Consider the following 22606-nt stretch of genomic DNA (forward strand, 5'->3'; position numbering starts at 1 on the left):
AGCGGGCGCCCGGAGCTGCTCTTCTACGTGAACGGCCGCAAGGTGAGCGCGCCCGCAGCCGGCCCGGGCCAGGGGCCGCCGGTAGCTCCTGCCGCCGTCGCTCGTCCTTCCGGGGCCCGCCGCTCAGGGCGCTCGTGCACGCTCCGGGCTTCCTCGTTGGGAAGCCGGTTTCCCACCTGCACCTCCGGGGGCAGCTAAAGGAAGCGTTTGCAGGCCTGCCCTGGCTCTTCGGGCCCCCACGTTCCTGACGTTCCCTTTTCCGCCCCATCCGAGGCTCAGAGGCTGGTTACCAACCCGCCCCTCCCTACAGAAGTGAAACTGAGCTGTGCTTACCCATCAAGGCCGGCACGCACCAATTTTCCCTTCCTCAAAGCCCCGGCGACAACTGAAACATCGTCCCATACGTTGACAGCAACCTGTATAGCTGGCTGAGCCTCAACCGTCAGGATGTGTTAGGATGAGCAGAGAGAGACTTTTAAAGTTTTTAAATTGAAACGTAGTTTGGTTGTACGTGTCTGCAGAGTACAGAGTTGAATATCAATACCCGTGTGCAATATGTGATGCACAAATCGGCGTAATTAGTATATTCAACATTATGCAATGTGACCGTTTTTCATGGCCTTTTACTAATTCCTCCCTTACCCCCCTCCTGCTCCCCCTTTCCCACCTCTGGTGACCTCAGTTCTGTTCTTTCCTTTTGAAAGTACAACGTTGTTATCGTGATGTTATTTCGTCCTTCTTTCTATCCTCTCTCTCTCTCTCTCTCCTCTCTCCTCTCTCCTCTCTCTCTTTTACTTGTTTATTTTCTGAGCTCCCACTTATGAAGAGGACACGCAGTATTTCTCTTTCTGTGCTTGGCTTATTTCACTTAACGTGATTTTCTCTAAGTTCATCCATGTTGCTGCGATCAGCAGTATTTCATTCTTTTTTATGTCAGAGTAGTACTCCATTGTGTAAATATACCACATTTTCCTTATCGAGTCATCTGATGCTGGATATTTAGGTTGGTTCCCACTCTTGAGCCAAGAGAAATTTCAACTTGGGACAGGACCATAGAGATGAACTAAGTCAAACCACCCCAGAGCAAGGGCGGTCAAGCCTGCTTCCCATGATGCTGGTGCCCAGTTCATCCAGATCCACCTGTGACCGCTGTTCTTGGCTAAGGGCAGCCACAGCACTCTTCCTGACTGGCACTGGGTGACCCCATAGCAAGCTAAGGAAGGTTAAGCATCAGCCCCTCACTTATGAGGCCTGTTCTAAGGCCCTGAGCTTAATTTCACATTTGTAGTTTTGTATTCTCTTTCTTAAAGAGAACCTCCCAAATTGTGCAAGTTCTAGGCCCCATAAAATCTTTATCTGCCCCTGCCGCTTGGGTTCTACCCTGGATAAGATGAGTTTGTTTTTTCTGATCTACAATAGAGGCCATTAGGACCTCCTTGCAGGACTGCTATGAGGATGAAATATGCTAATGGGGTGAAGTAATTGACGTTAGTCATCTTTTTTCTTTTGCGTAACAGAATGTAGAGGAAACACATAACGGCTTTTTTGTTTAGACAAGCAAGGATTCAGTTCCACTCTAACTTCATAGAGACAACCCAGCCTCTCAGAGGCTCAGTTCCTCAGTTAAAAGGGGATAATACTACTTAATTCATAAAGAGTGAGCATGAGTATTCAAGCTTCATTCGTTAAGGGCCTACTTAACAGGCACCAGGAGGTGTTCCCAGCTCACGGGACAAAGCAGAGCACAGAAATGAGGAAGGCCCTGCTTGCGTGGAGTTTACATTGTTCTGGGGAAATGGACAAACAGCACACAAATAAATGGAAATGTATAACATCAGGCAGTGATGAGTGCTGATATAAAAAATAAAGCAAAGTGAGGGGCTAGAGCTGATATTTTAGATGGGGTGGATGTTTCGGCCTCTTTGGGAGCGTGACATTTGAGTAGTGATGGATGAAATGAGGAGCAAGCCAAGCACACGTGGGGGAACTGCATTCCAGGCAGAGGGAATAACAGGTGCAAAGGTTCGGAGGTGGGAGGATTACTGTGTGCTCAAGGGATAGGTTGGTGGGGCTAGAGACACGGCCAGGGGTCAGATTCCTAGGGCTTTAAAGGTTTGGGTTAAATGAGGAAGGTGTTTTGAGTCTAACATCATCTTCTCTCCCCTTCTCCCTCCCCTGTTTCCAAGCAAACTGTTTTGGGATATTTCACAAAATGGCTAACAACAGTTTGTGCTCTATTGATTTTTAAAAATAGATAAGCTGATTTTTATCTATGGGCCCACTTTATCTACGGGCCAATTGTACTGTGATCATTTGTAAAGTGCACCATGAGATAATTGATTCAGTTTTTGCAATTATCCCATTAAAAGAAATTGTGTTACCCTTTCCCTTTCCTTCCTCTCCCTTCCAAATTCTGTTAGGTATTTGCTTCAGTACTGGTAAGCAAGCCTGATTACTACATGGTTAGAATTAGAATGAACTTTCTGGTTTAGAGGGTGAGGGGCTGTTGAGAAAAGTGTGAGAGAGTTGCCACCAGAGAAGAGGGATTTTGAAGTCAAACATGACCTCTGGGATTAAAAACTTGCCTTTGAAAAGGAAGCTTAGAAGCCAATTAGAAGACTAGGTGACATGATTGCCCTCTGGTCTGTGCATTTTGAAAAATCTCCGAAGGGGTGTCATCAGGCAGGAGCTAAGGACATCTGGCAGCAAGGCAAGTGCACATTAGTCAGAGACCTAGTGCAGAGATCTCTGAAATCTCCCTCACTCCACCAGGGCCCTCAGAACAGGCGACCCATTTGACATGGAGTTTAAGGGAGGAAGAGCCCATGAATAAATTATACCGTCGATGACACTCTCTAACCTCCACTCAGAAACGGAAGCATGTCGTTCTGTGAGGCAGTGAGGCATAGAGATCAGAGGTGTGAGCTTTGGAAATAGTCAGGCATGGGTTTTAATTCTGTACTGCCTGCTCTGCCATTTGGCAGCTCTGGAGCCTCAGACAAGGTGCTTAATCTCTGAGCTTCAATTTCCCCCTCTGCAAAGTGGAGCTGATAATAGTACCTTCTCCTGTGGAACTGGGGTGAAAATTAAATTCCGTGGAGAGTGGTTAGCAAGGTGCTTGTACACAGTTAAACACTCGATATGGGGAAAGGATTGTTAATATCTAGACTAAAAAATAATCTGCTTCATTAGTAGAGCCAGCACATGCTCAGAATTGTTGAGAGTGGTGAGAAGTAGTCATTAAGCATTATTTGTTCGACAAACGTAGGGTCTTGATATCAGTGTAGGAATCTGGAAAGAGCTATCCATTGGCTAGTGTTTCCCAGGGTCCTTGGTTTACTGAGCTGAGAGGAAATTTCTGGGCTGCTGGGATAGCTGCAATGATTCAGAGAAAAGTGGAGGTAGTGGAGGCAGCTTCAGAGGAAGAACCAACAAGCAAAATGAGTGTTAAAGCAACTGCATCATCTCTCCAGTCCCGAGTCAGTGAGAATAACTGTTTTGCATCCCCTCCATGTTTCCCAGCCACCATCTTAGTCCTGACCTCCCTATTTCATTCCAAGAGCTGCCAGGACAGGAGGCATGCTAGATCCCTGTTCCCACTTCCCTCCTCCAAGTATGCAATCCACCAAATCAAGAAAAATAAACACATTTTAAGCCAATGACACTTTAAGCCAGACTCCAATATCTTGAAGCACCTCCTGGAACAAATACCCAAACAAGCAAGGCCTGCTTCTTTCATTAATTCTTTCCCTGAATACATGAATATCCCTCAAGGTTACAATGCTATTCTTTACTATCTAGGCTACCGAGATCTTGTCTCACCATTGACACCAGGCTTCTGTGATTCACCAGCACATGTATTAAGGCTTGCTTTCAACTGTAAAGGGCATTAACTAAAAGCTGACGGTGGTTCACACAAGGTACTAGGCACTTTTCATTTTATATGAAGGATATCTGGAAATAGGCATTGTGAGGCTGGTTCAGAAGCTTTATGGTATTATCTAGGACCCAGGTATCATCTCTCTTTTTTTCTTCTGCTGCTGTTAATGTGTTGCCTCATGATCTAAGGTGGCTGCTGGAGTTCTAGCCATTTCATCCCTATTACAGTCAGCAGGAAGAAAAGGAGGGAGAATGCGTGCTGGCATAGACAACCAACAGTTTCTGCCACCAATAACCTCTCTGTTTTTCTTTCTTTTCTTCTGTCCGATGCCCACTCTGTGAGAAATCATTCCTCCCTTCTTAGTATTCTCATAGCAAATTGTTCATATTATGTTCAAGTCATTCATTTAATTAATTCACATTTATTACAGCCCTATCCTCTATCTCCAGCACTGAGCTCAGTGTTTGACAGAAAGAATAATAGACGATGGTTTCTCTGAGGACTAAGATAGGCTTATAAATACACAAATAATTATGATACAGGGTAAAATGTTCCATGAATGAGATGAGGAACTGGCCATGGGAACACAGAGGAGGGTGGTTATCTGGAGCAGGCAGTGGGGAGTGGTATACTAGGTGGTGGGATTCTCCGCAGAGAATATTTGAGCAGGGCATTAGGTAACATACAAAATTCTGCCAAGTAGAGAGGAGCAGGAGGACTTTCAGGACGGATGGAGCCCTGTATGCCACTGTAGTGAAAGGTGAAAGTCGATGCGCTTCTGACACTGGCCTCATGTGATCTGAGTTCAGGATATGTGGATCGAGTGCCAGGAGATGGCCGAGCAGTTTATCAAAGAGGCCTTGCCCAGGAGTTTGAATTTCTTCTTGTACTCTAGGAACTCTTGAATATAAATTCACTTAAGCCCCACTGAGTTTACCCATTTAAAATTCATATTTTCTGATTCCCTCTCCCAGAAATCCTGACTGCATAGAAGTTTCCTTTTTAAGAAGCACCCCAGGTGATTCAGGAATCCCCAGCATGGCAGTTTGGCAGCCAGGAGCCATGTATGGCAGATACAGGAGATGATCGGACTTTTCTTTTAGAGCAGTCACTTGGTGGTGGTATAGAGTGGGGTACTGGGGTTGCCAAGAGTGGAGGCAGGAGACCTGCTGGGAAGCTATCATAATTTCCCAGGCAAGAGGTGATAAGTGCTCATTCTGGGTAGTGACAGTAGAGTAGAACAGTGTTTAGAGAGCCATTTTGGAAGTGTAAGTGGCAGAACTTGGTGACACTGATTGTGGGAGATTGAAAGAAAGAAAAGGTGAAAATAGCTCAGGTTTTAAGCTCAGATGACATAGCAAATAGTGAGGCTATTAGACACATTAGAGGGGAAAGGGGGAAGGAATAAGTTTGGGGAATAAAAGTTCCATTTGAGGGTTAATTAAATGAGATGCCTGGGTGGCACCCCACATTTTTTCTTGCATTACAGTGTGTGCACACACATACTTTTTTTTCTCCCTAGATTGCAGACTCCCCTAGGACACAGATCTCACCTTGGCCTCAGTTCACATGGCATGTGGCTATTTAGAATTGAGGGAGAGGAGGCAGCCATAGAACGAACAGATGTCCCCTCCTCACCTACTTCTCAGAGGGAAAATTACCATGACATGGTGAAAGGTGAATCTGGCTTCTGGAATTGTGAAGCAAGTCATGCTTTTATGTGTACTGTGAATCCAAAAGAAATCTCAAATTTTTAATAAAAAAGAGTTACCATGACATGGTGAAAGGTGAATCTGGCTTCTGGAATTGTGAAGGAAGTCATGCTTTTATGTGTACTGTGAATCCAAAAGAAATCTCAAATTTTTAATAAAAAAGAGTAAACAGGATCACTGGAAAACATAGCCAATTGTGAAATTTCAGTCATGCCATGCGTCGGGTACTGCTATGCTGCTGCTGTGCTTCGGGCTGCCCGCACAGACTTGCTTAAGCATGTCCTCATTGCACAGCTCTGCATCACTTGGCATACGCATTTTATCTTCTTTGTTTTTTGATTCAGGGGGCCATGGCTGGTTGTGGTCTTTTTTCTGGAAACTATTTAAACACAATAAATAAACAAGTCTTTTTTATTAACTGTATCAATTTCTCAGAGGCTATTCTATTCCACCAACTCCTCTTTCTCTTCTCTCTCTCTCTCCCCCTCTTCCGTGCTGTTCTGTTCTACTAATGTCATTGTCCTCACCTGCTTCAAACTCTCTAGTTGAAGCTGTACAGGAAAGACTAGTATTCCTGTTAGTAGAAACGATGACTGCCTTAGAGAACAGTGATGATTCAGGACCAAAGACAGTGGCACGGTGCTTGTGGGGCTCAGGATTACCCTTGAGAAGTGACTTGTATATTTCAGGTGTTCCATAGACACGAAATCAACTTAAAAATATGAGGAGTGTTAATTAATGTGTATTTCCCTCAAATTAACATGATCCTACCAATGTGAGTATCACACCAGCTCTGTCAACTTTGTGTGCATAACTCTTATTTTCCCTCTGGTACAGGTGATAGAAAAGAATGTTGTTCCTGAGACAACGTCGTTACCATATCTGAGGAAGGAGCGTATCCTTTTCTTTGCTTTGAGTGTGTATGTGCTTGTGTAAAGCTCTGATGTCCTCATCAGATGATATTCCAAATATCTTTTCAGAGCCACACTGAGACATGTTCCCTATTATATGGTTTTATGTTCATCGTCGAGAAAGTCCTACATCTTAGATTTATAGGCAGTGCATAATTGTGGCTGTCAGAAAGACCAAGTTCTTTCTAATTTCTGTTTTGGTGCTAAACAGATTGTGTAAAATGGAGAAACTAAAAATGGTAACTAAAGCAATAGTTGTTAAAAGTGCTTAATTAATTGTGTAATGTTTACACAATATGTCACAATATAGTTACCATATTTACACAGTACACCATATGTCACAATATTTACACTCTATATTCAAGGAGTAATCATCACACCCACTAGAAAAAGAGAGCACAGAAATCACCTGGAATTAAAGTAAAAGAAAAATGGAGAAATTATAACTGAAAATGTTACCATAGAGAAACTTTCTAAATAAAAGCCATCTAAGGGATGGATTCTTCAGCCTGTTAAGTATGAACTCCAGTGGGCTTCCACAGGTCAATAGACCGCCATTAAATTAAATGCAAAATTATGTGACAATGGGAGTTTGTACATTTTTTTCCCCATGGGGGTCTTAAATTCCCAGAAGAGTACACAACTCCAAAGCATCTGCAGGCCACAAGGGGGTCTCATGTGTGTGATATGGCTCCATGGAAGTTCTTGTTTGTTCACCTTTGGTTGCTTGACAAGGCTTCCCAGAATTAACAGCCTAACCTTTTGGCTTAGTATGGCTTTGGGAAATTCCCTGGAGTTTCTCAAAGGACATGTTAAAATACATCAAAATTAACTGGTTTATTTAAAGGGCATTGTCAGTACTAAAGGTGTTTTTGATGCATGTTCCTGGTATGGGTTGGCTCCATTTAATTAATCTTCCTTGTTAGTGATGTGTGCATGGACCCATTGTGGCAATGGTCATGCTCTTGTATGTGTGGAATGAAGCTATTATGTTAGATTTCTATCCACATTCCCCCAGGGAGACGGTGGGTCGGAGTGCAGTGATGTTTATAACTAATTGATCATCAACCAGTTACAGATTTCTTTGTTTCTCCCCACTCCAATAGTTTCACTTGATTTACCAAGAACATGTTGTTTCCCTAGTAATCATAAGAATGATACATTGCATTTTTGTTAGTTTGAGTAGGATCATTTAACTTTTCACTTTGTTCCTTGTACTGTTCCCAGAGTCAATTGGTAAAAAAATTAGAGAGTTTTACTATAAAGATGAATAGGTAAAATAATAAAAATATATAAAAAGGTTTTTGATATTAATAGATTTTGTTTAGATTAGTTTATAGTATAATTGTTTTTAATAGTAGTATAAAATATAATAGAACGTTTTAATCAAGTTTCATGATATAAAATCATGTTGTATATATTGTGATTTTGGTCATAAATTAGAATAATAAATATAAACATAAGACATTAAATTGTTAAATATAAGTATAAATAAGATTTTATAAGAATTTAGAATATAAGTTTATGTGTAAGTTTAAAAGGTCAAGAATTGTGATTCAGACCAAAAGTCTGACGCTCTCTAATGCCAAGCATGCTGCTATTGTATAGTTTCCTGGCCACAAGCCACAGGCTTTGGGGTAAACTATTGATGCATGAGAGGGTGCTTTTATCACAGCATGAGTGCTTTGGAACATTCTGATTTTTCTTTTTCTATAGAGATAAAATAATAAATGTTTTGATTAAAAGATAAATCATCATGTAAAAGGTTAAGTAAAAAATATAAATAAAGCAAGATTCATGTGGTCGTCGTCCACACTTGCACTAGACATCTGTGGTCCATCTCTTTCTTTCCTCGCCGACGCCACATCACCTATTCAGGTCCAACGAATCCTGCAGAGCTGGTCTCCGGCAATCCTCCCTTCCGTCCCCCCACCCCATCTTCTGGCCACATAAAAGTTCAAATAAGCAAATCGATGCCATGCTCTCCCTGCCTCCCCACTCCAGCCAGCAGGTCCCTGATTGTCTGCCAGGGAATCCCAGCATTAAATACCAAACTTTGGCATTGTGAAAAAGAGTTAGCTCACATTTAGATCACAGATTAAGAACCCAATGTCAATCAACTGGATCAGAGTAGATTTAATCAAAGTTTATAGCAGAGAAATATGCTCATCTCCCCACATATTACACTTCCCTGACTAAGAAATATTTGGGAATTTGGCTCAAAGTTACTAACAGAGCAAGCTGCAAGTGAAGTTGAAAAAGATTACATTATTTAAAACAGGATTTACAGAATTTAGCTTTTTTCAACCTGGAATATCTGAGTCTTAGATTAATAAGAAAAGCATGTGAATTGATTCCAGTAGGAAGTGTGTTATCAGTAAAAATAGAATAAAAACAAATATGTATCTCTGTTACTATCACTGAGGTATAACCTGGCTTATGATTTTTAGAGTTTTTAGTAGTTTGAATGGGGAAACTGTACCAAAACCCTTGGATCAAGACATAAGGCTGATGACCATGGTGAAAGAAATTATGTTCACCACCAGAATTTTTCCTTCATCATCATCACCAGCAACACTATGATCATAGCTAGCAACTGTATAGAGCTCACTATGGGGTTGACATGGTTCTAAGTCAGTTTCATGCATTAACTCACTATATGCTCACAAAATCCTATGAGGTAAAAACTATTACCACCATTCTGATGAGGAAACTAAAAGACAGGGTTACCCAGGGTCACACAGCTAGTCAGTAATAGAAGCAAGCTGCAAGCATCTTGTCAAAGAGCCTGGGCCCCACTGGTCGTTAAAAATAAACCAACCCAGGTTTTGAATGAATGAAATGGCAGGTTCACAGTAGAACATCCCTGTAAGGTGTGTTGATAGGTTGCTACTGGTGGCCAGATGGAACCAGAGTTAGGAGAATACCCAGCTGCTAACTGTCTGGAATTTCATGTATGGACAATAACCCATAGTACATAATGGTAGCAGTAGCTGGCATGTCACATTCACCAGTGGACACATGGATTACAGCAAGAAAAATTCTGAGGCAAACGTAAGGAATACCCTGGGTAAGAAAACCAACCTAGGGGCCGGCCCGGTGGCGCACTGCTACAGTGCGCCGCTTGTGAGTGCGGCGGCACTCCCGCCAAGGGTTCGGATCCCACATACAGACCGGCCGCTCACTGGCTGAGCGAGGTGCGGGCGCAACACTGAGGGTTGCGATCCGTTGCTGGTCACGCAAAAAGACAAAAAAAGGAAGAAAAAAAAAAAAGAAAACCAACCTAGGGGCCGGACCGGTGGCGCACTGCTACAGTGCGCCGCTTGTGAGTGCGGCGGCACTCCCGCCCAGGGTTCGGATCCCACATACAGACCGGCCGCTCACTGGCTGAGCGAGGTGCGGGCGCAACACTGAGGGTTGCGATCCGTTGCTGGTCACGAAAAAAGACAAAAAAAGGAAGAAAAAAAAAAAAAGAAAACCAACCTAGAGTATTGTAGCTACATCCCTGATTGCATGTACCACTGTACCCCTTCACTGGGCACCCAGGGAAGCTGATAGATGCAGTGTATAAATGAATCTGTGGCACACAGGCAGGGCTTGTAATGGAATCTTACTTCCAGTGCTGGACATCCCAGGTACTCTTCTGCCCTGTACACAAGAAGTGCTCATCCAACAAAGGAGGAGTGTGGGGCAGAGCCACTATGATCCCAGTCACTGAGTGTCTTTAGCTAACATTTTTGGTATGCTTAGTACATGCTATATAAGCTCTTTATGTGTTCCATTTCATTTTATCTTTACCACAGCCTATTGGAACATGCTGTGTAAGCCCTTTACATGTTTCATTTCATTATCTTTACCACAACCCTATTGGAACTGTATGCACAACTGATAACTTCCATTTTACAGATGAGGTGCAGTATTAGGCCCACAGTCAAACAGCTAGTAAATGGAGAAAATGGACATAACTCCATCTGGGTCTAGAGCCCATGCTCTGTGTTTTAGTCCATTTTGTGTTGCTATAACAGAACTACCTGAGACTGGGTAATTTATAAAGAAAATAGGTTTATTTGGCTTATGATTCTGGGACAGCTGCATCTGACTTGGGCCTCAGGCTGCTTCTACTCATGGCAGAAAGAGGCAGGCAGCCGGCTGGTGCAAGCAGGTCACATGGCGAGAGGAAGCAAGAAAAAGAGAGGAGGTGCCAGGGTCTTTTAAACGATCAGCTCTCATGGAAACTAATAGAGCGAGAACTCACTCATTAATCCCCCCTCCCCCAGGGAGAGCATTAATCCATTCATGAGGGATCCGCCCCCATGACTCAATCAGTTTCCAACACTGCCACATTGGAGATCAAACTTCCATATGAGTTTTGGAGGGGACAACACATCCAAACTCCATCACTCTGTGTGTGCTGTGTGGCCTTGGCTGCATAAAATGGGTTGTGGAATGAAGAGAATCATCTGCCTGGAAGATATTAGTTTAATTCTGGGATCACCTAGTTGCTAAGTTTTTCCTGAACATGCTCAGTTTCTTTGGACTCAATGGGTACCTTTGCATCTGCTCTTTGCAGACTCTCTCTCTGAAGCCTAGTTCTTAGCTCAGCTCACTGGGGTCAAGGTGAAAGTGCATGGGATTCCACAGCCAGAGAAGTGCCACCCAGACTGGGAAGATGTGCCATGAGGTGTGGCCACAGCCATAGAGCTGGACCTCTTGCCCAGGCTGCCTCACTTTTGTGTTCTCTTTCTAGCAAGCTGTTCAGCACAACTCCTTCTTTGATTCAGGAAGGAAACTAGAATATGGAAATGTTGATGAAGCATTTAAAGTGGTTGATCACATTCTTGAAGGTAAAACTATTTGAAAAAAAATGATGGGAGGGGAAGCAACCCTGGAAGCTTCTAAGCATGTCTAGTTTAATGCTTCCTTTGCCTTCTAGAAATCATCTAGCAGCCAGGTGGCTGTTGCTCCTCAGGAACAGGCACCTCATCCCCTCTGTCTCTGGTGTGGGTGAAGAGCCACTGGGGAGACAAAGTGGGAGGCGAGACCTGGCCCTTGGCAGCCCTGTGCACTGACCACCCTCCCCAGTCAAGGCCCTGGTTGTTAAAGGTGTCATCTCCTTTCCTGGTCACAACCGCCCTGCAAGGGGGTACTATTATCCCAGTCTTACAGTTTGGAAAATTGAGATTCAGGGTGATTATGGAGCATGACCAAAATCATACAACAGCTGCTAAGTGACAAAGCTGGTGTATTAGTCCATTTTGTGTTGCTATAACAGAAATACCTGAGACTTGGTAATTTATAAAGAATAGGGGTTTATTTGGCTTATGATTCTGGGACAGCTGCATCTGGCACAGGCCTCAGACTGCTTCTGCTCATGGCAGAAAATAGCAGGCAGCCTGTGGGTACAAGCAGATCACATGGCAAGAGGGAGCAAGAGAGAGAGAGGAGGTGCCAGGGTCCTATAAACAACCAGCTCTCATGGGAACTAATAGAGCGAGAACTCACCCATTAATCCCCCCTCCCCAGGGAGAGCATTAATTCATTCATGAGGGATCCGCCCCCATGACTCAGTCGGTTTCCAACACTGCCACACTGGAGGTCAAATTTCCACATGAGTTTTAGAGGGGACAACACATTCAAACTCCATCATCTGGTCATTGGATTGATGGCCTTTTCTTAGGATTTCCAAGGCCCATGTTTCTTTTTCTTTCATCCTTTCTCTCTCTGATTCTCCCTCTCTCCCTCCTTCCTTCTGTGCTTTTTCCTTCCCTTCCTTTCTTTCAGACTTCTTCCTTGATGTACATATGTAATTGAAATTAAATTTGCCTCTTAGGAAATAGTTGATTATAACTTACCAATAAAAATTTTGTAACTTGGGCCGAGCCCGTGGTGCACTCGGGAGAGTGTGGCACTGGGAGCGCAGCAGCACTCCCGCCGCGGGTTCGGATCCTATATAGAGAAGACTGGTGCGCTCACAGCACTCACTGGCTGAGCGCGGTGCAGCCGGTCTCAAAAAGGACAAAAAAAAAATTTGTAACTTTTATTTTGAAATAATTTCAAACTTGCAGAAAAATTACAGAAACTTAAAAGAAACTCCCAACTACCCTTCACCCAGATTCCCCAGTTGTTAACATTTTACTACGCTTGCTTCATTATTCTCTCTGTTTCTCTCTCTGTGTCTCTGTTTCTCTCTCTCTCTCTCTCTCTCTCTCTCTCTCTCTCTCTCTCTCTCTCTATATATATATATATATATATGTGTGTGTGTGTGTGTATTTTTTTTTTCTGAGTCATTTGTAAGTTGCAGACATGATGCCTCTTTACTGGTAGTCTTTATTTCCTAAAAATAAAAATATTATCTTACATAAACATACAGTTATCAAAATCAGGACATTAACATCAACACAATACTATTATTTAATCTACAGACCTTATTCAAATTTGGCCAATTTTCTCAATAATGTCCTTTATAGCAAAAACAAAACAAAACAAAAAGATGTATTATGGGCCTTAAACAGCCCATGCTTTTCCCACTATGCTCTGCTGTCATCCATGCTGTAAAAGCTGTCCTTAATGCCTGCCTCACAGGGTCTCTGATTTACCCATATGTGTTGCTGGGTGGGCATGGGCTGTCTGCATCATATCTCAGGGCAGAGGATAAGTCATCTGGCACTGTTTGTCATTAAGTGAATTTCCAGGATATTGGCCTCTAGTGCAGTTAGAAACTACGATCTCAATTTTTCTTTCCAACCCTGATCCCAAGCACAGGAAGAGTCCTGAGAAATACCACTCCTGAGGGCAGAGCCAGAGCTATGTAATATGTAATCAGTTGGCCCAACCACTTGCATTCAAAGCCCGTCATGTCTCTTAACTCCCTAGCTATGTTAAACCTAAAGCTGGTCATGGGCTGACTGGCTAATGTCATCTGGGAGCTATAGGAAAGACATGGTCATCTGCCAGTTTTCCTTGGAGTCTTGTCTTACTAGTTGTGTGACCTTGGCGAGGCACTTCTCAGGACTAAGTCTTCTTTTAAAAAATTATATGGATAAAATACCTCAAAGGTGTATTATAAAGATTATAAGCGATAATCATATGTTCTTGGCACATAGTAAGAGATCAGTATCCATGAACAGCAATTATTGGACTTAGATGGTTTTGTTCTCTAGACAAGGCTATTTATTAGTGAGCTAATGTGTTGGCAGGTGTTCATTTATCAAACCCAGTGTTTCTCATTATCAAACCCAGATTTTTCTTATTATAAGAATCACTGAGGATATTTATGACAACTGGAGATTCCTGTGCCCTGTCTTTGAATTCTGGAATTGGAAGATCCAAGACAGCTCAGGAATCTGTCTTAATAAGTTTCCCAGGTGATTCTTAGAGTTAGTAAAATGTGGCAAATGCTGAAAAGGTGAGTTTGATTTATGGGAATGGAGAAGGAAGGGGTTACATTTCTAGCATAGAGAGCACACAGCATGACCATTTTGGAAATATTAGTATTTGGGGGGTCCCCCTCTAGTGTTTGGTTATTGCCATAATGTTTTCGTATGGGAACTCAATTATGGTGTGTTGTATTTTTTCCTTGACATCTTATTTAATTACTTAATTCAGTAAGATAATTTCTTCGGTCTGTCTCTTACTTGAATTTTACCTTGTGCCCATACCCTATTGGTAAGTATAAAAGTGATATAGGAATCTTTAAAAGGGACGTTTATACTACTTTCTGGTTTTCATTCTCTTGACTCGCTAGTTTGAATGTTTTTCTTACTTTGCTATTGTAATTTGGATTAAGAATTTTTGTTTATTTCAAACAGAGGTAACTGGAGGTTATAATCATAACACTATCATAACAGTACTTTACCTGCTCTTTAGGAAAACAGATGCCCCAAGAAAAGAAATATTTAAAAGATGAAACATGTGGAGCATTACATATTCTTGAAGGGAGTGATGTTGTTCTTCGCTTTCCCCAATGTGAAGATATGTTCCAGCTCTACCTAATCTTGGTGCCATAGCAAGGTAGTGGTGTTAAAGATCACCAAATACAAATGGGACAGCTCAGGTCAGAGAAGCTACGTGATCAGCCAGGATCAAATCTAAGTTTCTCAACTCTGGAGTTTGTGTTCTTTCCTCTACACTATCCTACTTCTCATTTATCTCTTTAAAATTCTGTTATCTGGGGTGGGCTTTACACTGGAGAGCACAGAGGACAATCTCTGTAACAGGGTATGCAAGAGACCTAGGGAGCCCTGGAACTGAGATTATTTTTCCCACAACCAGTCCTGTTGGACATAGTACAGATAAACACGTTCATATCTTAGTACTTTTTTGGTCTTTAAGGGCCTCTTATTAAAATGTAAACATGCCTGGAGAAATCACTCCTAAACCCAAAGTGGGATAAAATTTTATCTCAGGGATTAGTTGATCAAATTGGTTTCTGACTTAGAGAGTTGAGAGCAACTCCCTTAGGGTGAAGACAGCACACCATGGGTGGGGGGCTATGGGGTGTGCAGCATGATGTAACAGGCTCTCCAGCTTGGCCTCCTTTATAGGGTTAAGCAGGAAAAGCTCTATCTAATTTTTTTCCAGCTCTGTATTTTTTTTTTTTAAGATGACTGGTAAGGGGATCTTAACCCTTGACTTGGTGTTGTCTGCACCACGCTCAGCCAGTGAGCTAACTGGCCATCCCTATATAGGATCCAAACCCGTGGCCTTGGTGTTATCAGCACCACACTCTCCCAAGTGAGCCACGGGCCAGCCCTCCGGCTCTGTATATTTTAAATGAAGTGAATATTTAACAAAATAAATTCTGAGTGGATAGGCAGAATCAGTAATACTACAAGCCACGAATTTGAGCATAGCGACAACATGGGTTTGCAGACTTTGATAAAAGCTTAAATTGAAGTTAAGATCTGAGCTCTTGAAATTTTAATATTTATATTTTAGAAGTGAAGCAGAATCTGTTCATTCTTCTGTGCACTTTCTTTGTTCAGATTTTAGATAAGATAGGAAGTCCATCCAAACTCTAATATAAATTATTTCCTTGGGAATCTTCCTCAATTTGCAAATCACTGTTATCGGGTACATTTTTCATTTTTTAAAGTTCTGCCTTCCACCTAACAGGATGTCCAGTCATCACTGTATGCTGTTTGTTTGCTCTGCTTTTCATTTTTCTGCCCCTTCCTTCCTGTGGGTTGCTCGAACATTTTTTAGAATTCCATTTTGATTTATCTGTAGTGTTTTTGAGTGTATCTCCTTGTATAGATTTTTTTTTAGTGGTAGCTTCAGATGTTACATTTTTTACACACACATGTACGTAATATCACAGTCTAGTATCAACATGTTACCAATTCAAGTAAAGTGTATAAAAGAACCTTCTCACTTATGTCCCTTTACTCTCGCCTATTTATAATACGATTGTCTTAAGTATCTCCTCTATATACATTGAGAAACGCTTGAAGCAATGTTATAATTTTGCTTCAAACACAATTTAGAAAACTCAAGAGAAGGGAAGTCTATTATATTTACCTGTATTTTTATTCTTTCTGTTGATCTTTCATCTTTCCTGATGTTTCCAATCTTTCCAAGACTTCATTTTTTAATCATTTCCTGCCTTTTTCAAAAACTTACCTTAGCCATTATTTTAGGGTAGGTTTGTTGAAAACAAAATCTCTTAATTTTCCTTCCTCTGAGAGTGACTTGATTTCCCTTCTATTCTTGAAGGATATTTTCACTGGATAGAGAATTCTCTGAGTTGACAGGTCTTTTAGTATTAGAAAAATTTTGTGCCACTTCCTCATTTCTACATGGTTTCCGATGAGAAATCTGTCTTTTGAAGGCCCTTTCACTATAAATGAGGTAGTGTTTCCTTCTCACTCCTTTCAAGATAGTTTCTTTGTCTTTAGTTTTCTGAGGTTTGACTATGATGTGTCTTGGCATGGATTTCTTCGGATTTATGCTACTTGGGATCACTCAGCCTTTTCAATCCGTAGTTCTGTGTCTTTTGCCAAGTTGGGAAAATTTTCACCCATTATTTCTTCAAATACTTAATTTCAGTGACACAAATGTTAGTTATTTTATTATAGTCACAGTTTCCTGAGCTCTGTTCATTTTTTTTCCCCCAGTCTGTTTTTTCTGTTGCTCAGCCTGGCCAATTTCTATCATTCTGTATTTTTGTTCACTGATCGTCTCCTCTGTTCTCTCTACTCTGTTCTTGAGCTCATCCACTGAGCTTTTAAAATTTGGGTTGTTGTATTTCTCAGTTCTCAAATTTCCAATTGGTTCTTTTTTACACGTTCTCTTTGCCAAAACTTCCTACTTTCTCATTTGTTTCAAATGTTTATATAATTGTTCATTGAAGCATTTTTCATGTTGGCTGCTTTAAAATCCTTATCAGATAATTCCAGTATTTGTCTCTCAATGTTGGCATCTATTTGACTGTCTTTTTTCATTGAAGGTGAGCTTTTCCTGGTTTTTGAAATGATAGTGACTTTTTTATTGTATCCTGGATATTTTGGATACTGTGCTGTGATGCTCTGGATCTTACTTAAATCTTCTATTTTACTAGGACTACTCTGACCCTGGGCTGATGGTGAAAGAGGAAGTGATGCCTTGTTACTACCAGGTGGGGGTAGAAGTCCAGCTTCCCCATGTGCTGTCCACTGACATCACCCCAGCAGAGGGGCTGGGATTCCTCATTGTAGCCTGATGAGGCTCCCTACTCAGCTTTTGCTGCAGTTTTTCCTGTGGTGTTTGGCTAGAGAAGAGTGCTTTTATCTAAAGTCTTTTTGTCTTCCTACTAGGCTTTTCTTTCTGTCTTTGCCTATTGGTGTTTTTATATTGCTGGCTTCTCCAGAACCAGGCCTGGGGTGTATGAGGCAAATAACAACAACAACAAACCCCAGCGAGCTCACTCTGTGCCTTTCCTTGGGTCCTGCAGTCCCTCACTGGTCTGCCCTCTTCTTTCCACCTTTCAGTCTTCTACGTTAGCTTTATATATAATGTTCAGGATTGTTAGCCATACTTAACAAGAGGAACAAGAAGAAATACATCTACTGCATCTTGTCCTGGAACAGGAATTCTCCTCGCCATATTATTTCAACTCTAGAAAGTCACACACCTTTCACTGGGGCTCTGTGACCTAGCACATGGGCAGACACAACAGATTCCCCTGCAGATCTCTACTTCAAATCTGCAAGGACACTGAAAACTAAACACTGCTGTTCATTCCCCTTCACGGTGCAGCCTGCTGTCCCAGCAGAAGCACTAGCAGTGGGATAACAGCTGGAGGGTACTGTCTGTCCTTTCCGACTGCCTCCTTGACTTTTATGTCTTTTCCTATAGCAGGTGAAGTGCATATGGGAGGTCAAGAACATTTTTATATGGAAACCCAAAGCATGCTTGCTGTTCCCAAAGGAGAGGATCAAGAAATAGATGTCTGTGTGTCCACACAGTTTCCCAGATATGTACAGGTAACGGGGGGGAGGAGGAGGGCATTGCAGGGGGCATGGCTAAATGGTTTCTGCCAGCAAAATATATCAAGAGCATTAAAGACAAAAATGTCATTTCTTCAGGAACTGAAGAACCATTGAACCATAATAACCGTATTGATTTACGTATTAACAGACATTTGATTTCAAAGGTTTTAAAAGAAAGCTTTCTTTTAAAAGAGTATTATTAAATACCTTTTGTTGGTGGGTATATAACTTTAAAACTGATTATGGATTTAGAAGGTCTCCTTTGCTCTGCTCTTAAGAATACAAAAGAAAAAAGAGGAAGGCCTGTCCTCTGAAGTTTGTCATACCCAACTCACATGAAGCAGTTGGGAAACAGTATTGGAAGGGATGCAGCAAATGCTAAATCACCTTAGTCAAAATTTACATGGGTGGAGGAATTAAGAGAAAGGCGAGTTTGCTGAGAGCTAGAATCATCCAGGAAGTCTCATGAAGAAGGAGTCTTAAGTTTGGATTTATAGTGTATTAGTCCATTTCTGTTGCTTATAACAAAATATCTGGAACTGGGTAATTTGTAAGAAAACAAAATCTATTGCTTACAGTTTCTGAGGCTGGGAAGTCCAAAGTCCAGGGAACACATCTGGTGAGAGCCTTGGTGGTGGCAAAAGTGATGGCTGAGTATATCACATCGCAAAAATGGTGAAGCAGAGAGAGCAGAGACTAACCTCCTCATTCACTCACCTTTTGAAGCCCTCAGAACCACGCCCCTGACCACCATTATTAATCCATTCACTACTGCAAGGTCCTACAATCCAATCACCTCTTCAAGGCTCCACCTTTCAGTTACCATAATAGGATTTCCCCCCCTTTTAACAGTCACAGTGGGGATTAAGTTTGGGGGGGGGGGCATTCAACCCAAGGCGTATAGTGAGAGTGAGATTTATCTAGAAGGTAAGAGAAGAGAGGCCATTTCCAGGCAGTTCCACAAGATCAAATGCCAATTATTCATTCATTCACTCATCTCTCTGCAAACGTTTTGTTGCCCGTGTTCCATACCCCAGGTGCCATGCACGGAAGAAAGGAGGGTGGAAGGTGTGTGTGGGGAGGCCAGGGTTGAGCACTGGGTGACGGTCAGGGAAACAAGCAGAGGGGTCCTGATTCGGTAGGTCATAAGGAGCCAGTGCTGCTGCCAGAGGAGTAGGAAGGTGAGAATGTGAAGGACGAGGCCTTGTAGGGGGTCACGTGGATTCCAATCTGGTTCTGTTCTGCTTGTCATTCCCTGTGTGACATCGGGCCCACCGCTTTATCTGTCTTGGGCTTCCCACCTATAAAAGTTGGTCATTAAGACTAAATGACCTCTAAATATTAGGATGGCAAAAAGGAGTGAGACCTGCATCTAGAGAGAACCAACTGGTCAACGTTAGCAGCAATCCAAATGGGAGACAAGAAGTGCTCTACACCGGCAATGGTAAATCTAGAGAAAGACCCAGCTGAGAGGGGCTTGGAAGGCCACAAAATCTCACTGCTTCAGAAAACACATTATATTTTGGGTGTGGTTCATGGGGAAGATACAAAAAATTATTAGCATAAAAATATGTCACTGATATTAAAAGGACTACGTAATAATAGTTTTGGCAATGTCATTATAGCCAAAAATCTCTGACATCAGTGGGGATGCATGCCATGTTTACTTTGTTCCATTATTTAGCATAACTTCACAGTTTGTGTATCACGTACATTATGGAATCGAAATGTGTAGTGGCTGTCACACTCTCATTTCAAGGGACGGTTTCTTTTTGTTAAGGTCATGGATGTGACAGTGATAGTCACAATTAAGTCCTTGCTAAAGATGGTTCAGATTAATGAGAACTATTATCTTTCACAGGAAATAATTGCCTCAAACTTGAAGGTGCCAGCTAACAAGGTCATGTGTCATGTTAGACGTGTCGGTGGGGGATTTGGGGGGAAGGTGACCAAAACAGGCGTCTTGGCAGCCATCCCTGCATTTACTGCAAACAAGTAAGTAGAGAAAATCTGCTGTGTATACTAAAAATAAAATGAAGTCACACTGAAAATTCTCAATACTAGGACTAATGAGGAAGAATCTGGGCAAAGATTGTTTAAAATCACACATAATATACAAACATGCAAATAAGCTGACAGCTTATTACAACTTCTTTGTCTTATATTGTCAAGCTATGTACTATATGATCAAAAATAAGAATCAAGGCATGCAAGGCTGTGGATAAAGTCCTGGCTTGAAAATGTTGACTCCCTACCTCCTTGGAAGCAATAACCCACTTCTCCATGGATCAGTCCCTTAAGCTTGCACAAGCCAACTTATGATCAGTGGTCATTCCATCCCATACAAGCATCTTAACAAACTGATCTCTGAGTGGGCCAAGGGGAAATTTCCTTTGTATATTTTGCTCTACCCTAGCAATAAAGGAAGGGAGGTCTTCATTGGGCCTCCGGGTTATTCCAGCAATTGGGGGCTCCATGGGGCCCTCTGCGAGCTTTGCCCAGGAAGCTAAGGTGGCAGCCCTGACCTAGTCTTGGTAAGGAGGTGGGATTGCCGCCTGTTGAATTCCTGTACTATATTGATCTGCAGTTCTGGACAACATGCCAAAGGACCAGCCCAGGAGAGTGTTATTACTCAAGATATTCATTGTACGTTTCCTGCACATGATTACTTTAATGATACAAGAGATGGTCAGGAATCACTCTATAAGATCTGCAAGGTGACTGGGTTCTAACTATTTCTGATGGCATATACCCAGCAGAAATCATTTTCTAGAGGCGTCATCTATAGATTGTTTTATATTAAAGGTGGACAAAGTGGGTAGAACATCAACAGTTTAATATTAGTTTCCATGGGGACTTCTGGTCAAGATGGCAGAATAGACGGTCCCTAGCATCACTCCCTCCCACAAATCATCCGATTTACAACTATAAAAACATAACATCAAGTACACACGGAATGGGGAGACGTCCAGTGGGGGAGGCAGAAGCTCCACAGAGACCACATGCCTTGCGGGGCCACCGTTGCACGATCCAGCAGATAGGCATCACTGCCGCCACCCGGCTCCATTCCCAGCCCGGCCCAATGCTCATGGAGTGGGGAGACATCCAGCAGAGGAGGCGGAGACTCCGCAGAAGCCACATACCCTGTGAGGCTGCCACTGCATGATCCAGCAGGGAAGCTTCACCGCAGGCACTGGGCTCCATTCCCAGCCCGGCCCAGTGTGCTTGGAGCAGGGAGACATCCAGCAGGGGAGGCAGGAACTCCATAGGGTCCACACCACCACTGTGCAATCCAGCAGCCTGGCCCAGTACATATGGAGTGGGGAGACGTCCAGCGGGGGAGGCAGAAGATCCGCAGAGACCACACACCCTGTGGGGGGGCCGCCACAGCATGACCTAGCAGCAGGTAGGCTTCACCACTGCCACCTGGCTCCATCCCAAGCCCAGCCCAGCACGCACAGAGACATCCAGCAGGGGAAGAGGAAACTCTGCAGAGACCACACACCCTGCGGTAACACCCCGTGACTCAGCAGCCCAGCCGAGTCCAAGCGGACCAGAGAGGTGGCTCCCCAGAGAAGCCCAAGACCATAGGCAACCACACATGCAAGGCACTAGTGGCCAACTGAGCAGTCACTGAGGTACCCATACCAAATTAGCAACCCCAGCAACATCTTAGTCAGACAATAGTGTCAAACCTGTGGACTGTGAAACCCCATGCCACAATGAATAAACATCAAAAAAAAGATACCAGAAATATGAAAAATCAAGAAAGTACACCACCAAAGGTTAATAACTCTCAAGCTCTAGATCCTATAGAACAAGAAGCCCTTGAAATGACTGACAAGGAATTTCGAGTGATAATTCTAAGAAAACTGAATGAGTTACAAGAAAACTCAGCTAGACAACATGATGAAATGAGGAAAAGTATACAGGACCTAAAAGTAGAAATGTACAAGGAAATCAATGCCCTGAAAAAAAATATAGCAGAACTTGCCAGACTGAAGAATTTATTCAGCGAAATAAAAAACACAACAGAGAGTTTAACCAGCAGGCTTGCAGAAGTTGAAGAAAGAACCTCTGAACTTGAAGATGGGCTGTTTGAAATAACACAGGCAGACCAAAAAAAAAAAAAAAAAGAAAGAAAAAAGAATCAAAGGCATTGAAGAAAATCTGAGAGAGATATCAGACAACCTTAAGCGCTCAAATATCTGAGTCATGGGTATTCGAGAAGGGGAGGAAAAAGGAGATTGCATTGAAAACATATTCAACAAAATAGTGGCAGAAAACTTCTCAGGTATAGGAAAAGACACAGACCTTCAGATTCAGGAAGCTCAAAGATCCCCAACTGTATTCAACCCAAAAAGGTCTTTGCCAAGACATGTTATAGTCAAATTGGCAAAGCTCAAAACTTCCCAGGTATAGGAAAAATCACAGATCTTCAGATCCAGAAAGCTCAAAGATCTCCAAACGTATTCAACCCAAAAAAGTCTTCTCCGAGACATGTTATAGTCAAATTGGCAAAACTCAAAGACAAAGAGAGAATCTTAAAAGCTACAAGAGAGAAGCGTCAAATCACCTATAAGGGAGCCCTAATCAGACTAACATCAGACTTTTCATCACAAACCCTAAAAGCCA

At 42.4% G+C, this 22606-nt stretch overlaps 1 protein-coding gene across 1 annotated transcript in view; it reads left to right on the forward strand.

Moving 5' to 3' along the window:
* Positions 1 to 3380: 3380 nt before the first annotated feature.
* The window catches only part of LOC103592724 (aldehyde oxidase-like), a 45603-nt gene continuing 26377 nt past the window's right edge, over positions 3381 to 22606 (forward strand). Inside the window, 4 exon segments of the mRNA XM_008575555.1 lie at positions 3381 to 3479; positions 11251 to 11347; positions 17841 to 17965; positions 19833 to 19966. Of these exon segments, the coding sequence (XP_008573777.1) occupies positions 3381 to 3479; positions 11251 to 11347; positions 17841 to 17965; positions 19833 to 19966 (455 nt within the window).

This window comes from Galeopterus variegatus, unplaced genomic scaffold (genome assembly GCF_000696425.1).
Source record: "Galeopterus variegatus unplaced genomic scaffold, G_variegatus-3.0.2 Scaffold1205, whole genome shotgun sequence".
Classification (NCBI taxonomy): domain Eukaryota; kingdom Metazoa; phylum Chordata; class Mammalia; order Dermoptera; family Cynocephalidae; genus Galeopterus; species Galeopterus variegatus.